Source organism: Geotrypetes seraphini, chromosome 2 (assembly GCF_902459505.1).
Source record: "Geotrypetes seraphini chromosome 2, aGeoSer1.1, whole genome shotgun sequence".
Taxonomy (NCBI): domain Eukaryota; kingdom Metazoa; phylum Chordata; class Amphibia; order Gymnophiona; family Dermophiidae; genus Geotrypetes; species Geotrypetes seraphini.
The window spans coordinates 147246206-147260767 of NC_047085.1; the positions used below are offsets into that span (position 1 = coordinate 147246206).

Consider the following 14562-nt stretch of genomic DNA (forward strand, 5'->3'; position numbering starts at 1 on the left):
ACTATGCAAACACTTCCGGAAACCAAGCGTTATCCTAAACACCGCAGTGAGGCTCATATTCAACCTAAAAAATTCAATCATATCACACCTTTCTACCAAAAACTTTATTGACTGAAAATTGAGAGCAGAGTACTTTTCCAATTCAGATCTCTTCTACAAAGCTCTACTGCCCAACTACCTCACCAATCAGTTCACATTCGCCAGACCCGGCCGATCTACTCAAACTCAATCATTCTTCGCCTTCTCCTCAATTAAAGGATGCACTCATAAGAGATTCATCAACAAGCAGCCTCCAAAGATCCCAAATGGAGCCAACTGGTCAGAACATCAACATCTCATGCACTTCAGAAAGCTCCTAAAAACACTCCTCTTCCCCAAACAGGAAGACCCACCTTAAATTTTCCATGAAAAGTCTCTCAACCCATTGACTCTCTATTCCACGTTGTTGCTCTAAGACTATGAACATTCCTACCTATTTATCTCCCTCCTTATAAAACCCTGCGTAGGCTCCCTCTATGCCATCTATACAATTTTCAGTCCTCTCTCCATTGCTGTAGCTTGCTGATTCTCCTCAGCCATTTTTCCTGTAAACTGCCTCGAACTGAAAGGCTTTCGCGGTATATAAATAAAGATTTATGTTATGTCAATTTCATCATATGCCCTCTCATTCCAGAGCTTTCTTTCAAATGAAAGAGACTCGACTTGAGCGCATTTCAACCACATAAGTATTTAAACTCTATCTCTGTCTCTATCATATCTCCTCTCTCTCGCCTTTCCTCTAAGTTTACATATTGAGATCTTTAAGCCTATCACCATATGCCTTATGACGAAGACCACGCACCATTTTAGTAGACTTCCTCTGGACCAACTCCATCCTGTTTATATTTTTTTGAAGGTGTCATCTCCAGAAATGCAGACATTATTCTAAATGAGGTCTCACCAGCATCAATACCTCCTTTTTCCTACTGGCCATACCTCTCCCTATGCATCCTAGTATTCTTCTAGCCCCTATGCACCCTAGTATTCTTCTATCCATTTTCAACCTGTTTGGCCACCTTAAGATCATCACATACAAATCACACCCAAGTCCCGTTCTTCTGTCATGCACATAAGTTCTTCACCCCCTAAACTGTACCATTCCCTGGGTTTTTCAGTGCAAACATATGACCTTGCATTTCTTAGCATTAAATTTCAGACCAATCCTCAAGGTCTTTCTTCATATTATTCACACCATTCTATTGCAGATTTTGGTATCATCTGCAAAGAAGCAAATCTTACCCAACAGCTCTTTAGCAATATCACTTATAAAAATGTTAAAAAGAACAGGCCCAACAACAGAACCTTGAGGCACACCACTGGTAACATCCCTTTCCTCAAAGCAACCTCTATTAACCACTACCCTCTGTCATCTTCCATTCAACCAGTTTTTGACCCAGCCTGTCACTTTGGGGCCCATCCTTAGGGCACTCAGTTTATTTATTAGATGTTTGTGTGGAACACTGTCAAAGGCTTTATAAAATCTAAAATATACCACATCTAGCACACTCCCTCTACCCAATTCTCTAGTCACCCAGTTAAAGAAATTGATCAGATTTGTCTGACAAGACCTACCTCTAATGAATCCATGTTGCCTCTGGTTCTTTAATCCACCAGATCCAGAAACTTCACCATTCTCCATTTTAAAAGTGTTTCCATTAATTTGCTTACTGGCCTGTAATTCCCTACTTCTTCCTTACTTCCACTTTTGTGGAGAGGGACTACATACGCCCTTCTCCAGTCCTCTGGTACCACTCTCAACTCTAGAGAAGCATTGAAAAGGTCAGTCAGCAGATCCACCAGAACTTCCCTAAGTTCCTTCAACACCCTCGGATATACACCATCTAGCCCAGGGGTCTCAAAGTCCCTCCTTGAGGGCCGCAATCCAGTCAGATTTTCAGGATTTCCCTAATGAATATGCATGAGATCTATGTGCATGCACTGCTTTCAATGCATAGTCATTGGAGAAATCCTGAAAACCCGACTGGATTGCAGCCCTCAAGGAAGGACTTTGAGATCCCTGATCTAGCCCCATCACTTTGTCTACCTTTAATTTAGCTAGCACCTTACAAATACAACTCTCTGAAAATCAATCAGCATCTACAACTCCTCTATCCCTACTCACATTTGTCTTCTGTGGTCCCGCTCCCGGCACTTTAGCCATGAAAACAGAACAGAAATATTTGTTAAGCAATTCAGCCTTTTCTTTATCAGCTGCTACATATTCCTCCCCTTCACCTTTCAGTCTCACCATGCCATTTTTGCACTTCTTCCTATCACTGCTATATCTAAAAAATGTCTTGTCTCTCCGTTTTACCATGTCAGCTATTTCTTTCTTCCTTTTATATCTTTGCTTTCCTAACTATGCGACCAGCCTCTCTTAGCTTTTCCAGATATTTTTGCCTATCATCCATTTTCTGCGATTTCTTGTAGTTTATGAAAGCTAACCTCTTATTCCTTACCTTGCACAAGTGGGCTGCTGCCACCACCATTATTCTGGTGAAGGTGTGGGGCACAGTGGCTAACACGAAAGACAGTGCCACGAATTGAAAGTGCTACTCTAGCACATGGAACCTGAGAAATCTTCTTTGAAAGTTAAACCTCAGTCAGATCCAGAGAGTCCAAAAATTCACCCGGAGCCACTGAGGCAATAAGAACATAAGAAATGCCTGCACCGGATCAGACCTTGGGTCCATCTAGTCCAGCAAACTGCACACGCGGAGGCCCAGCCAGGCCTACTCTGGCGAATACCTTAGTTACTCATATCCCTCAATGTGTCTTTCAAGAAGATGTGCATCCAACTTGCCCTTAAATCGTTGAATGGTGGTTTCCTCCACAACCTCTTCCGGGAGAGCGTTCTAGGCGTTCACTATTCGCTGTGTGAAGCAGAATTTTCTGACATTTGTCCTGGCCCTGTCCCCCCACAGCTTCAGTCCATGATCTCTTGTCCGAGTCACCTTTGACAATATGAATAAAGTTGTTTTCTGCTCTATTTTGTCGAATCCTTTCAGTATTTTAAAAGTCTCTATCAGATCCCCTCGCAGTCTCCTCTTCTCGAGGGTGAATAATCCTAGTTTTCTGAGGCGATCTTTGTAGCTCAAGTTCTCCATACCTTTTACAAGCTTCGTCGCTCGCCTCTGCACCCTCTCCAGTAGTATTATATCCTTCTTTAGGTAGGGAGACCAATGTTGGACACAGTATTCCAAGTGTAGTCTCACCATTGCTCTGTAAAGCGGCATTATGACATCCTCAGATCTACTCGTGATACCCTTCTTTATCATGCCCAACATCCTGTTTGCTTTTTTTGCCGCTGCTGTGCATTGAGTCGATGGCTTCAGGGTCCTGTCTATCATTACCCCCAGGTCCTTTTCTTGTTCGCTTTTGCCCAAAGTTATATCAAACAAGGTATACTGGTGCTCCTTGTTTTTCCTGCCCAGGTGCATCACTTTGCATTTTTCTACATTAAACTTCATTTGCCACTTCTCTGCCCATTTCTCTAATTGTCTCAAATCTCTCTTAAGTTCCTTGCTGTCCGTCTGTGACCTAATTGCCCGACACAGCTTTGTGTCATCAGCAAACTTGATGATTTCACTGGTCGTTTCTTCTTCCAGGTCATTTATGAAAATATTGAATAAGATGGGCCCAAGAACCGAACCCTGAGGCATTCCGCTAATTACTTTCTCCCAGTCCGAGAACTTTCCATTTACGCTCACCCTCTTGCCTTCCAGCCATTTTCCTATCCATCTTAGTATGTCCCCTTCTATTCCATGACTTTGTAGTTTTCTGAGAAGTCTCTCATGTGGAACTTTGTCGAACACCTTCTGGAAGTCCAAGTATATTATATCCACCGGTTCTCCGCTATCAACATGTTTGTTCACAGTCTCGAAAAACTGAAGTAAATTCATCAAACATGACTTCCCCTTCCTGAAGCCATGTTGACTAGCTCTCATTAGGTCATGGGTATCCAGATGTTGGACTATGCTATCCTTAATCAATGCTTCAACCATCTTCCCATACAGAATTTGGGAACTTTCAAGACTGCATTGACTGATTTGAGAACCAGGAGTGGCCTTCGGTCTTCCGAATCTTTTTTGGGAACGATGAAGTATATAGAGTATCTCCCTGAGCCTGAGACAGCATTTGGAACCTGCTATAGGGTACTAATTTGCAACAGTCTTCATACTGTCTCTCTGACTTTGACAGCCTTCTCTGGTCTCCCCATCGGGGAATCCAAGAAGGTCCCTGAGTGAGCGAAAAAATTCTAGTTTGTAGCCCTCTCAAATTACATCCAGCACCCATTGGTCTGAAGAAATTTGCACCCAGAACTCCAAGAGTCTCCCTCCTATGAGGAGAAGCTCAGAGGGCAACCTGGCATCATTGGGACTTCTTAACATTGGCTGCTGAGCACAAACCGAAAGTCTGAGCTCTGCTGGAGCTACCAAACCATTGTCTAGAACCTTGATAAGACCTTTGTGATGAGGATCCCATAGATAGACCCATAATGCAGTATTCTATGGCCATGAAAGGAACCAAGATTAGTACTGCCTGAACCCTGTGGTTTACTGTCTGGCAAGGATTTAGGATGACAGTCCATAACACTTGTCATTAGTTCATCCAAACCATTGCTAAAGAGCATTTGCCCCTTGAAGATGAGTCTGCTCAAAATAGCTTTAGACACCAAATTTTCTGCATACAGTCTGATCCAGAGAATCCTGTGAGCGGAGATTGTATAAGCTGTACAAGCTGACAGACTTTGCTCTTAACTCCGAACATATAAGAACTGCCATCTCCGGATAAGACGTTCGGTCCATCAAGTCCGGTGATTAGCACACTCGGAGGCCCAGCCAGGTATACACCTGGCGTAATTTTAGTCATCCATATCCCTCTATGCCTCTCTTAAGGAGATGTGCATCTAGTTTGCTTTTAAATCCTAGAACAGTGGATTCCGCAATAACCTCCTCTGGGAGAGCATTCCAGGTGTCCACTAGTACATTACATTATATTAGTGATTTCTATTCCGCCATTACCTTGCGGTTCAAGGCGGTTCTCAAAAGGAGTTATCTGGCCATTTCCAGATGAATTGAAGAATAGAGCGAGTTGCTTCAGAGAATTAGGATGAGTCTTGCGGTGTTTGTCTTCAAGGATTTCTTGAATAGGATGGTTTTTATTTCTTTTCTGAACGATTTGTAGTCTGGAGTCGTTATCAGTAAATTGGAGAGCTGGTAGTCTAGTTTTGCTGCTTTTGTGGCTAGAAAGCCATCGTTCAGTTTTTTTCATTTGACGCTTCTGATTGGGGGATGCATGAACGGTTTGTGGGTTCCCCTATGTCAGGTTGAGGTAGTTTGGATTAGGCGGTTGTTTAGGTAGGCTGGGCTGTCTCTGTTTATGGTTTTGAATAGTAGGCAGTAGAATTTGAATTGTACTCTTGCTTGTATTGGGAGCCAGTGTGAGTCGAGGTATGCCACCGTGATGTGGTCATGTTTCCTCAGTGAATAGGTAAGTCTTAGTGCTGTGTTTTGAACTGTTTGTAGTTTTATCATGGTTGCGGGACAGGGGAGATAGAGTATGTTGCAGTAGTCTAGAACAGTGTTTTTCAACCTTTTTTGGGCAAAGGCACACTTGTTTCATGAAAAAAATCACAAGGCACACCACCATTAGAAAATGTTAAAAAATTTAACTCTGTGCCTATATTGACTATATATAAAGTAATTCTCTTGAATAGGAATCAAATAAACACAAAGAAAGTATTTTATAATGCTGCCACCGCCAACAACACCGTTGGTGGCGGTGGCACTCAAGTGGCTAAAGAGCCGCAGTTTGCCGGCCTAGGGACAACACTGGAGGGTGGCCAGCTGTGCACCCCCTTGGGACGTAAACCCGGGGTGGGGCAGACCGCCCCCCCCCACCCTGGTATGCCACTATCTGTACCTCACTCCCTCCCTATGACCAAAAATTCTCCTTTCTTCTATTCCCCGTGTACACAACCATCTCTTTCCCTCCCTTCCTCTCTCCAAAGTCCATGCCTTCTGTGTCCAAACACTCATTCCCTCCCTTCCTCTCTCCCAAGTCCATTTCTTCTGTGTCCAAAAACGCATTCCCTCCCCCACCTCAGCATCTCTTTCCCTCCCTTCCTCTCTCCCAAGTCCATTTCTTCTGTGTCCAAAAACGCATTCCCTCCCCCACCTCAGCATCTCTTTCCCTCCCTTCCTCTCTCCCAAGTCCATTTCTTCTGTGTCCAAAAACCCATTCCCTCCCCCACCTCAGCATCTCTTTCCCTCCCTTCCTCTCTCCCAAGTCCATGCCTTCTGTGTCCAAAAACCCATTCCCTCCCCCACCTCAGCATCTCTTTCCCTCCCTTCCTCTCTCCCAAGTCCATGCCTTCTGTGTCCAAAAACCCATTCCCTCCCCCACCTCAGCATCTCTTTCCCTCCCTTCCTCTCTCCTAAGTTCATGCCTTGTGTCCAAAACGCACTCCCTCCCCCCTTTTGTGTTCCGTGTTTGCCTCCCAGCCCATCTTTGCAACTTTCTCAGCAAAACGAAGCTCAAGCCGCAAGGCTTGTCTTCTGCTTCCTGCCTGCCCTGCCGCGCACAAATAGCCGAACGGAAATATTATCCGACGTCAGTGCTGACGTCGGAGGGCAGGCTTTGCTTAAGCCCTCCCTCCGACGTCAGCGTTGACATCGGGGAACGCTTGCGATCGGCTATATGTTAGCTGCAGGGCAGGCAGGAACAGAAGACGAGCCTCGCGGCTCGAGATGTATTGAACTCGGCGGGTCCCCCGTCCAGCTCTCTCCTGTCCACGTGGGGCGGACCGCCCCTCTCCCTAGACTGGTGGTACTGCCCTGATAGCGGCCCTGACCGTACGGCACACCAGGCAACATCTCGCGGCACACTAGTGTGCCACGGAACAGCGGTTGAAAAACACTGGTCTAGAAGACCTAGGACTAGGGACTGGACCAAGAGCTGGAACTGTGTTCTGTCGAAGAATTTTCAAACTTGCCTTAAGTTTCTTGCGAATGATTTTTGTATTGTTTTGTTGATTTGTGGTTGCATGGTACAGCATCTGTCTATCTGGCAAGAATGTAACTATTATGGAGTTCACAAAGGGGTTGGGTGGCAGGGTAGAGGAATTTGGATATGTGAGCAAATGGAGCAAAGTTGTTATGGCTATATGTTATTGTTCAAAATGTCTGTTACTTTCTATAGCAAATAAAAGAGAAAAAAATGTGTAATTTCTGACACACATAACAAAATTAGTTGTATGCTGCTACATTAGAAACATAGAAGAAAAACTGATCAACATCTTTAGAATGGCAAGGATACCATTTGAAATACATCTTCTTCCAACTAAACTAGAATCTGTCCTAGCTGGGGCCACAGCATTACAGACCTTCACGTCCAGCTGTATGAGCTATTATTTGTTCTTTTCAATTTTAATCCCCCTGTTATGCCCCATCAAGCTCTGCCATTTCTGCAATAAGCATCTAGCTGAGATGCAGAGACCACAGTTCCCTGCAGGTTTGCAATGAAGTGTGCAGCTAAGCTATGACTGGGATTTCCTTCTTCCCAAACCTATGAACTCTGCCTTCACAGTGGTCATAGCCCTAGAAGCAAAAGCTAGGTGTTTGAATCAAATCCTGTATGGCAAAGTCAGCCAGATAAAGATACTGAATTTAAGACACAGAATAGCAAGTAAATAATATTCTAATAATTCCATTCAAACACGTTAAATCTGACACTTACATTTTCCTCCTCAGTTTCCTGTACAAAGAAAGCTTCCCCGTTGTCTCCTAACTTCATGTGTAGATCCACTTGGTTTCCATTGATTTCTATATCAATCTGTGATGCACACAAAACAGAACAAAATGTGAATACGCTGAATAGACAAACAAGATAAAATTCTTTTTTTTATTCTTTTATCACTTTTTCAATCATTTTTACAAGAAAATAAACTACTTGTTAAAGAAATACAGCAAAATAAAGTTAATATATGCCATCACAAAAAGAAAACTTTTGATATGTAGAATAATTATATAATCTTCCTTAGAGCCCAATAAACTTAGGGGGGAGTTATCGCCAGAATAAAGAGAAGTACATTTCTTAATCAAAAGGAAAAATAATAATAAAGGTAAGGCTAAAACACAAATTGGCTTGTCAATAATTCAATGCATCTGTGTGTGCTCCATCAGGCTATCTTCTTCAGCTCCAGGAAGGATTTTAATTGATCTGGCAGAAAGAATACATACTTAATTTGTGCATATTTCACAACACACTTACAAGGGTAAGCTAGAAGGAAAGTTGCGCCCAGAGATACAACTTCTTGTCTTAAAGACAGGATCTGCTTCCTTCTTTCCTGAGTGGACTTTGTTACATCTAAATAAGCTCATATTTTTTTTTCCATAGAATAAATTTGGTTGACTCGGAGGTAGATTCCTCAAGAATAGCGGATATGCTTTTTAAGTCAACCTTTGAAGATTTCATATTTTCCCCTTCCGTAATCTCCTGGCATTTTTCAAAGATAGAGGCAAACAGTAAATTTTATTTAAAGGGGGTATAAATTCAGAGGAATATCTCAATGCCTCCACCAAATATTTTTGGAAAATATCATTAGGGGGAGATCCCGGGAGACTTGGGAAAGTTCAAACTTCTCACATTCAAACGTCAGTTATAATTTGCAGTATTTTCTATCTTACGTTGTAGCACCATATTATCTTTTATCGCGACAGTCTTGTAAGCTTGTAATGACTGTACCTCATTTTGGAGTTTTATTATTGAATTTTTTGTTTCAGTATGTTTTTTAAAAAATCTTGGTAAACTTGGCTCCAAGAGCTTTTACCTCTTCTGCCACCTTCATAGTTGCAGTTTCCAGTTTCTGGAGCGGCTTGAGGATTGCCGATAGTGTGTCATTTGTGGGTAAAAATCCCCGAGGCTGGTCCACTTCAGCAGAAGCTCATCTGCTGTGGATCCTCCTTCTATGTCAGGGTTGGGTGGAACTTCAGCCAGCCTCCCTTCCACTAACAGGACAGCTGCATCCGCCGGACAAGGAGGCGGGACTACCGGTGCTGGTAAGAGCGAGATCTCTTGCTCCAGCAAGGTCGAGAAGTCCTCTCCCCTTGGTCTCACAGCAGGGCTAAACTCGCCAAGTCCCAAGTAAACCACTGGCAGGCATTGCTCCAAGGTTCGCTGTACAAGGGCAGACGAGAGTGTTGAGGAGGTAGACGCCCTCACACTGCCTTTCCTTTTAGTGTGCGGCATTCCGGTGGTGTAGAATAGATAGGCAGCAACAGGAGCGTTCTCAGCACTGCCAGATTAGTGCCGCCATCTTGGCCACTCCTCAACTTTATCAAACAAGACAAAATTCTAAATAAAACAAGACTCCTGATTGAATTTCTACACCACAGCACAGTGTTTCTCAATTAGTATGCATTCAGATATGCCACAGAAAATTTACTACCATTTTATGCTTGGGTTCCAAGTCAGCACCTCACAACGACAAGCAACTCCCAACCATGGCTCTTAAACATACAGTACTTTTCTGAGCATGTGTGGTCAGAAAAGTATGCCACTCTTCCTAGCAATACTATGACCCTTCAGTATGAGAATTAACAGAGTACATATAGCATGGAGCTGCCACTGCATACAGCATCTCTCCCCCTGCATCCTTTTAAGCCTTCCCATTTGAATCATTTGGCTTCTGGTGGGGATTTCAATCCTTTCCTAGCTTTTCTTTATGGCCTCAAAAGTTCTTTCCATATCTACACTACCTGTTCTGATGAGGTCAGTGTGATTTAGGTGTGCCTTGGGTTTGCAAAGTTATGAGACACATAATGCAGATAAACTGTTTGCAAGAAATAAGGCTTCTAAAACAGTGGTCTCAAACTCAAACCCTTTGCAGGGCCACATTTTGGATTTGGAGGTACTTGTAGGGCCTCAGAAAAAAATAGTTAATGTCTTATTAAAGAAATGACAATTTTGAATGAAGTAAAACTCTTTATAGTTTATAAATCTTTCCTTTTGGCTAAGTCTTAATAATAATATTGTAATTTATAGCTAGAGATATATGATCAAGAAACTGTTTTATTTTTGTGATTATTATAAACATACCGAGGGCCTCAAAATAATACCTGGCGGGCTGCATGTGGCCCCCAGGCCGCGACTATGAGACCCCTGTTCTAAAATGATCATGTCTAGATTTTTAATTTTTTTATGCATGGGCTGGAGGTGGTATTTAGGGTGAACAGTCATACATCCAAATTCAAAAAGGATTGTTTTTGGATAGGCTGGATGGTTATATTCACTTCATTTATATTGTTGTTCCCAACTATCTAATTTATTTTCTCCCCTTTCTACAAAACTGTAGTGCAGTTTTTAGTGCTGGACACAATAAAATAATTAATTTTCATATGTTTTCACTAACATATTAAATTTTTTTTTAAATTATTATTTATTTATCAATTTTCAAATAAACAATCAAGTATACACTTGTATAGAAAGGAGAGGCATTAAAGAACACATTCCAAGCGAGATAATAGTTATAATCAAAGAAAAATAATCTTAATCTCCTCCTCAAGTCCTCATATTATGGATCCAAAATGTAAAACGGTGAGCCTTACACAAATCTTAGCAATATATCAATAAGAAGAAAAACAGGAACACTTAGCTGAAGGAAGTGACCTAATCAAATAATGAACACTCATGTTGTATTAATCCCAGCTTTCAGGTGTGCAGCTGACAGAAAGGTTGTCAGTTGTATAGGCTCAAAGAAAACATATTTTTGCTTTTGATATAATATCACACATTTGCATGGGTGTCTTAAGAAGAAAGAGGCTCCAAGAGCGATAACTCCCGGCTTCAAAATCAGAAATTCACGACGACGCCTTTGGGTTTCTCGAGCCAGATCTGGAAATATTTGTATTTTAAATCCCAAAAATTCTTTTGACTTGTTTTTGAAGAAAAGTCTCAGCAACCAGTTTTTATCCGGTGCCAAGGCAACAGTAAGAAGTAAAGTTGCTGGTGTCGCGATTTCCTTGTCCGACTGTTCTAGTATCAGTGAAACATTTAAATTCTGTTGGACCTCTGTAGGTAGCTGTTGTGGTTCTTGATATTGTTGATGTTGTCCTTCAATTTTCCGAATAGGCAGAAAATAAGCCTGAGTTAAAGGTGGAAGCAATTCTTCTGAAATATCCAAGATTTCTATCATATATCTTTTTATCATCTCTCTCGGAGATATTGTTGCCACTTTAGGAAAATTAATCAACCTAAGATTGTTATTACGAGAAAGATTATCTAAAGCTTCCAATTTTCTTCTCATATTTATATTGTCTTTCATTAACGTTTCACTAAGTTGTTTAGTGGCAGCATTTGAATCTTTAAGGTCCTGAAAATCTGTTTGTAAACCTTTAATATTTGTTTCATGGATATTTAGCTTTGATTCAATTTGGGAAATTTGGGGTTTTATAGATTTTGCCAAATCTGCCACCAGATCCCATATCGCCTCAAGAGTTATTTCTCTGGGTTTCTCTATTTCAACAGTTTGTACTTTTTGTATAGGAAAATTAGCTATAGCTGACCTTTCCTCCTGCATGCTGTTCTCCTGGAAGCTGCATTCCCTCTTGCTGCTCTGAGCCTCAGCCATTACCGGACTCACAACACAGGAGTCCACATCCATTCTCCCCTGTCCGATGACCAAAGCCTCACTGGACAGGAGCTCACCAACCTCAGATGGCTCTACTGTCCGAGGGGAGCTGGTATGCTGAGGAAGAGGGGGTGGTGTTCTGGCGTCAGGGCTTAGCGATATTTCCAAGCCTGGGGAGACCACATCCTGCTCACCAACGAGTGCTCCCAGCGGGGAAGCCGACGCCACCGCCGACACTTCCTGCATCCGACGTATTAGTTCCTCGATGTTGCCGAGTCTAGCGGGATCAGGGCGCCGCGAGGCTACAGTGGCACTTCGTCCCCTTCTCTTTGGCATTGCTGGATGAGGTAAACACCGCAAAGGAGGAAAAAACAAGCAGGTACTCGCTCTCGGTTCTAATCGGGACGCTCAGCTAGCTGCCCCGTCGGCCATCTCAACATATTAAATTTTTAATGGTACAATGTTGTTATGCTATTACCAGTCTTTTATTTAAGAAAGGTTTGGCCAATTTCCTGGAGGAAAAGTCCATAGTCTGTTATTGAGAAAGACATGGAGGAAGCCACTGCTTGCCCTGGATCGGTAGCATGAAATATTGCTACTCCTTGGGTTTTGTCCATGTACTAGGGACCTGGATTGGCCACCATAAGAACGGGCTACTGGGCTTGATGGACCATTGGTCTGACTCAGTAAGGCTATTCTTATGTTCTTATATTCTTCTTTGTTGGTATTCAATCTGATTATTGTCATTTATTTTTATGCATTCTATGAATTATATCCACTTCATGTTTCTATAAGTCTTATATCTGCTAGTTATTTAATGTTATATTTGTATTTTTATATGTTATGCAAACAACAAGAAGGCAAGGGAGGCATCTGTTCAACCAAATGTTCGTCTTTATTCAAAAAAGTTAGTCCCAACAAGGATCCCAGTTTTGACATATGATGTACACCTTCTTCAGGGGACACTAACATAAATAATACAATACATGAAAAATACATTTAAAAACAAGTCAAGATATCTAAAATACAATAAAATAATAGACCAAAACAACAATATAAAAGAAGCCATGAATAACCTAAATGAGTCTATCGGAGCAGTGTAATGGTGAAATCAATACAAAGTACTAGTGATATCATAGATGAAAATCTAATTGTGAATGAAATTTTGATGAATCTCAGAAAAAACTACATGTACCAGAAAAGGAAAATTGAAGTAAGGAGAGCAGGAGGAAACCTAAACAAAAAAATGGGACCACTGGTGTTTGTGCTTGGAAAGGTAACAACTGGATCAGAAAGCCAAAAGTAGAGAATTACAAGACCGTGTATCATGCGTAGAATCGTGTAGATTTGAATCAACCTAAGCGTCCCAGTACTTAAAAATGAAAATGAGAAAACAGAACTATGGTAAAATCAGTATCCAAAGGTACTTTGGCTGGTAGACACAAAGTGCAAAATACGCTGAAAGCAAAAACAAACAAATGCTTAAGAATTGCATATTAAAAATTAAAAATGGCAGCAGCATACAAAATAACAGAATGCAAATTAAAAGCAAAAGATACAATAAATCATACAATAAAAGCTTGGTTGCCCTTACCTAGTAAGGACAATCTTCACCGCTCTAAACTGTATGAGCTGAAAGTAAAACTGGCCCGAAAAAAACGGCAGTTTGGGGAAAAAAAAAAGGGGTGGGGGGCACATAAGTGCCATGGTCATAATCATCTTCGAGGACAAATATCGGCAAAAGAAACTGAAAAAGTAAAAGAAATTTGAAAAAGATAAATAATAGAAACTGCAGGACTATGTTCTTTTATTTCTTGTTATCTGGTAATGTATTTTGTTTGTCTTACAAAATTCAATAAAACTGATTGAATTCAAAAAAGAAAAAGATAAATAATAAAACCCAACCTTATAGGAATGTGAAATATAAATGTGGCCAGAAAAGCATCGCAGTCACATGATAAACTAAAATCCAACAATAAAAAGGAAAAATAAATAAACAACAAAACCTTACATGAGGAAAGGTTAAAAAAGCATAAATAAAAAGCACAAATAAAGGAAAGTCTCTACTACAGAGAATGAAAAAGTGTAGCAGTCCTGCATTAACAAACACCGCGTGTGGCAATAGACTGTAAAAAATATAAAAACCATTGGCTGTTTTGTAGGGAACTTTAAATAACTAAGTGCATGTTAAAGATCAAAAGGGGAAATGAAATAAAAACACGGTAGCCCTTATCTTGTGGAGACAATCTGCTGCAGATTGTCTCCAGAAGGTAAGGGCCACCGTGCTTTTATTTCATTTTCCCTTTTTATCTTTAACATGCACTTAGGGGTACTTTTATCAAGCTGCGGTAAGGGTTTAACGCGCGTAATACCGCACGTTAAACTGCCTGCCGCGCTAGCTGCTAATGCCTGCATTGAGCAGGCGTTAGTTTTTTAGCCGGCCGCGGGGGTTAGCACGTGATGAAATGTCCGATGCACTAACCCCGCTAGCGCGGCTTCACAAAAGGACCCCTTAGTTATTTAAAATCTCTGCAGCAGAGACTTTCCCACATTTGTTTCTTTTATTTATGCTTTTTTAACCTTTCTTCATGCAAGGTTTTGTCATTATTTTTCCTTTTTTGTTGTTGTTGTTGTTGTTTTAGTTTATTTTGTGATCGCGATGCTTTTCTGGCCACGTTTTTATTTAGTTTTCTTCCTGCTATCCCTTATACTGCTTCTTTTATATTGTTGTTTTGGTCCATTGTTTTATTGTATTTTTAATATCTTAAGTTGTTTTTAAATGTATTTTTCATGTGTTGTATTATTTATGTTAGTGTCTCCTGAGAAAGGCATACATCATACGCCGAAACTGGGATCCTTGTTGGGACTAACTTTTTTTGAATAAAGACTTA

The 14562-nt window shown here is 41.3% G+C and overlaps 1 protein-coding gene across 4 annotated transcripts in view; it reads right to left on the reverse strand.

Annotated features, from left to right (window-relative positions):
* LPIN2 (lipin 2) overlaps positions 1–14562 on the reverse strand; it is a 293670-nt gene that overhangs the window by 214685 nt on the left and 64423 nt on the right. For all 4 annotated transcript variants that reach the window (XM_033933961.1, XM_033933960.1, XM_033933962.1 and 1 more), the window contains one exon: positions 7780–7875. In XM_033933961.1, coding sequence (XP_033789852.1) covers positions 7780–7875 — 96 coding nt within the window. The remainder of the gene's footprint in view (positions 1–7779; positions 7876–14562) is intronic.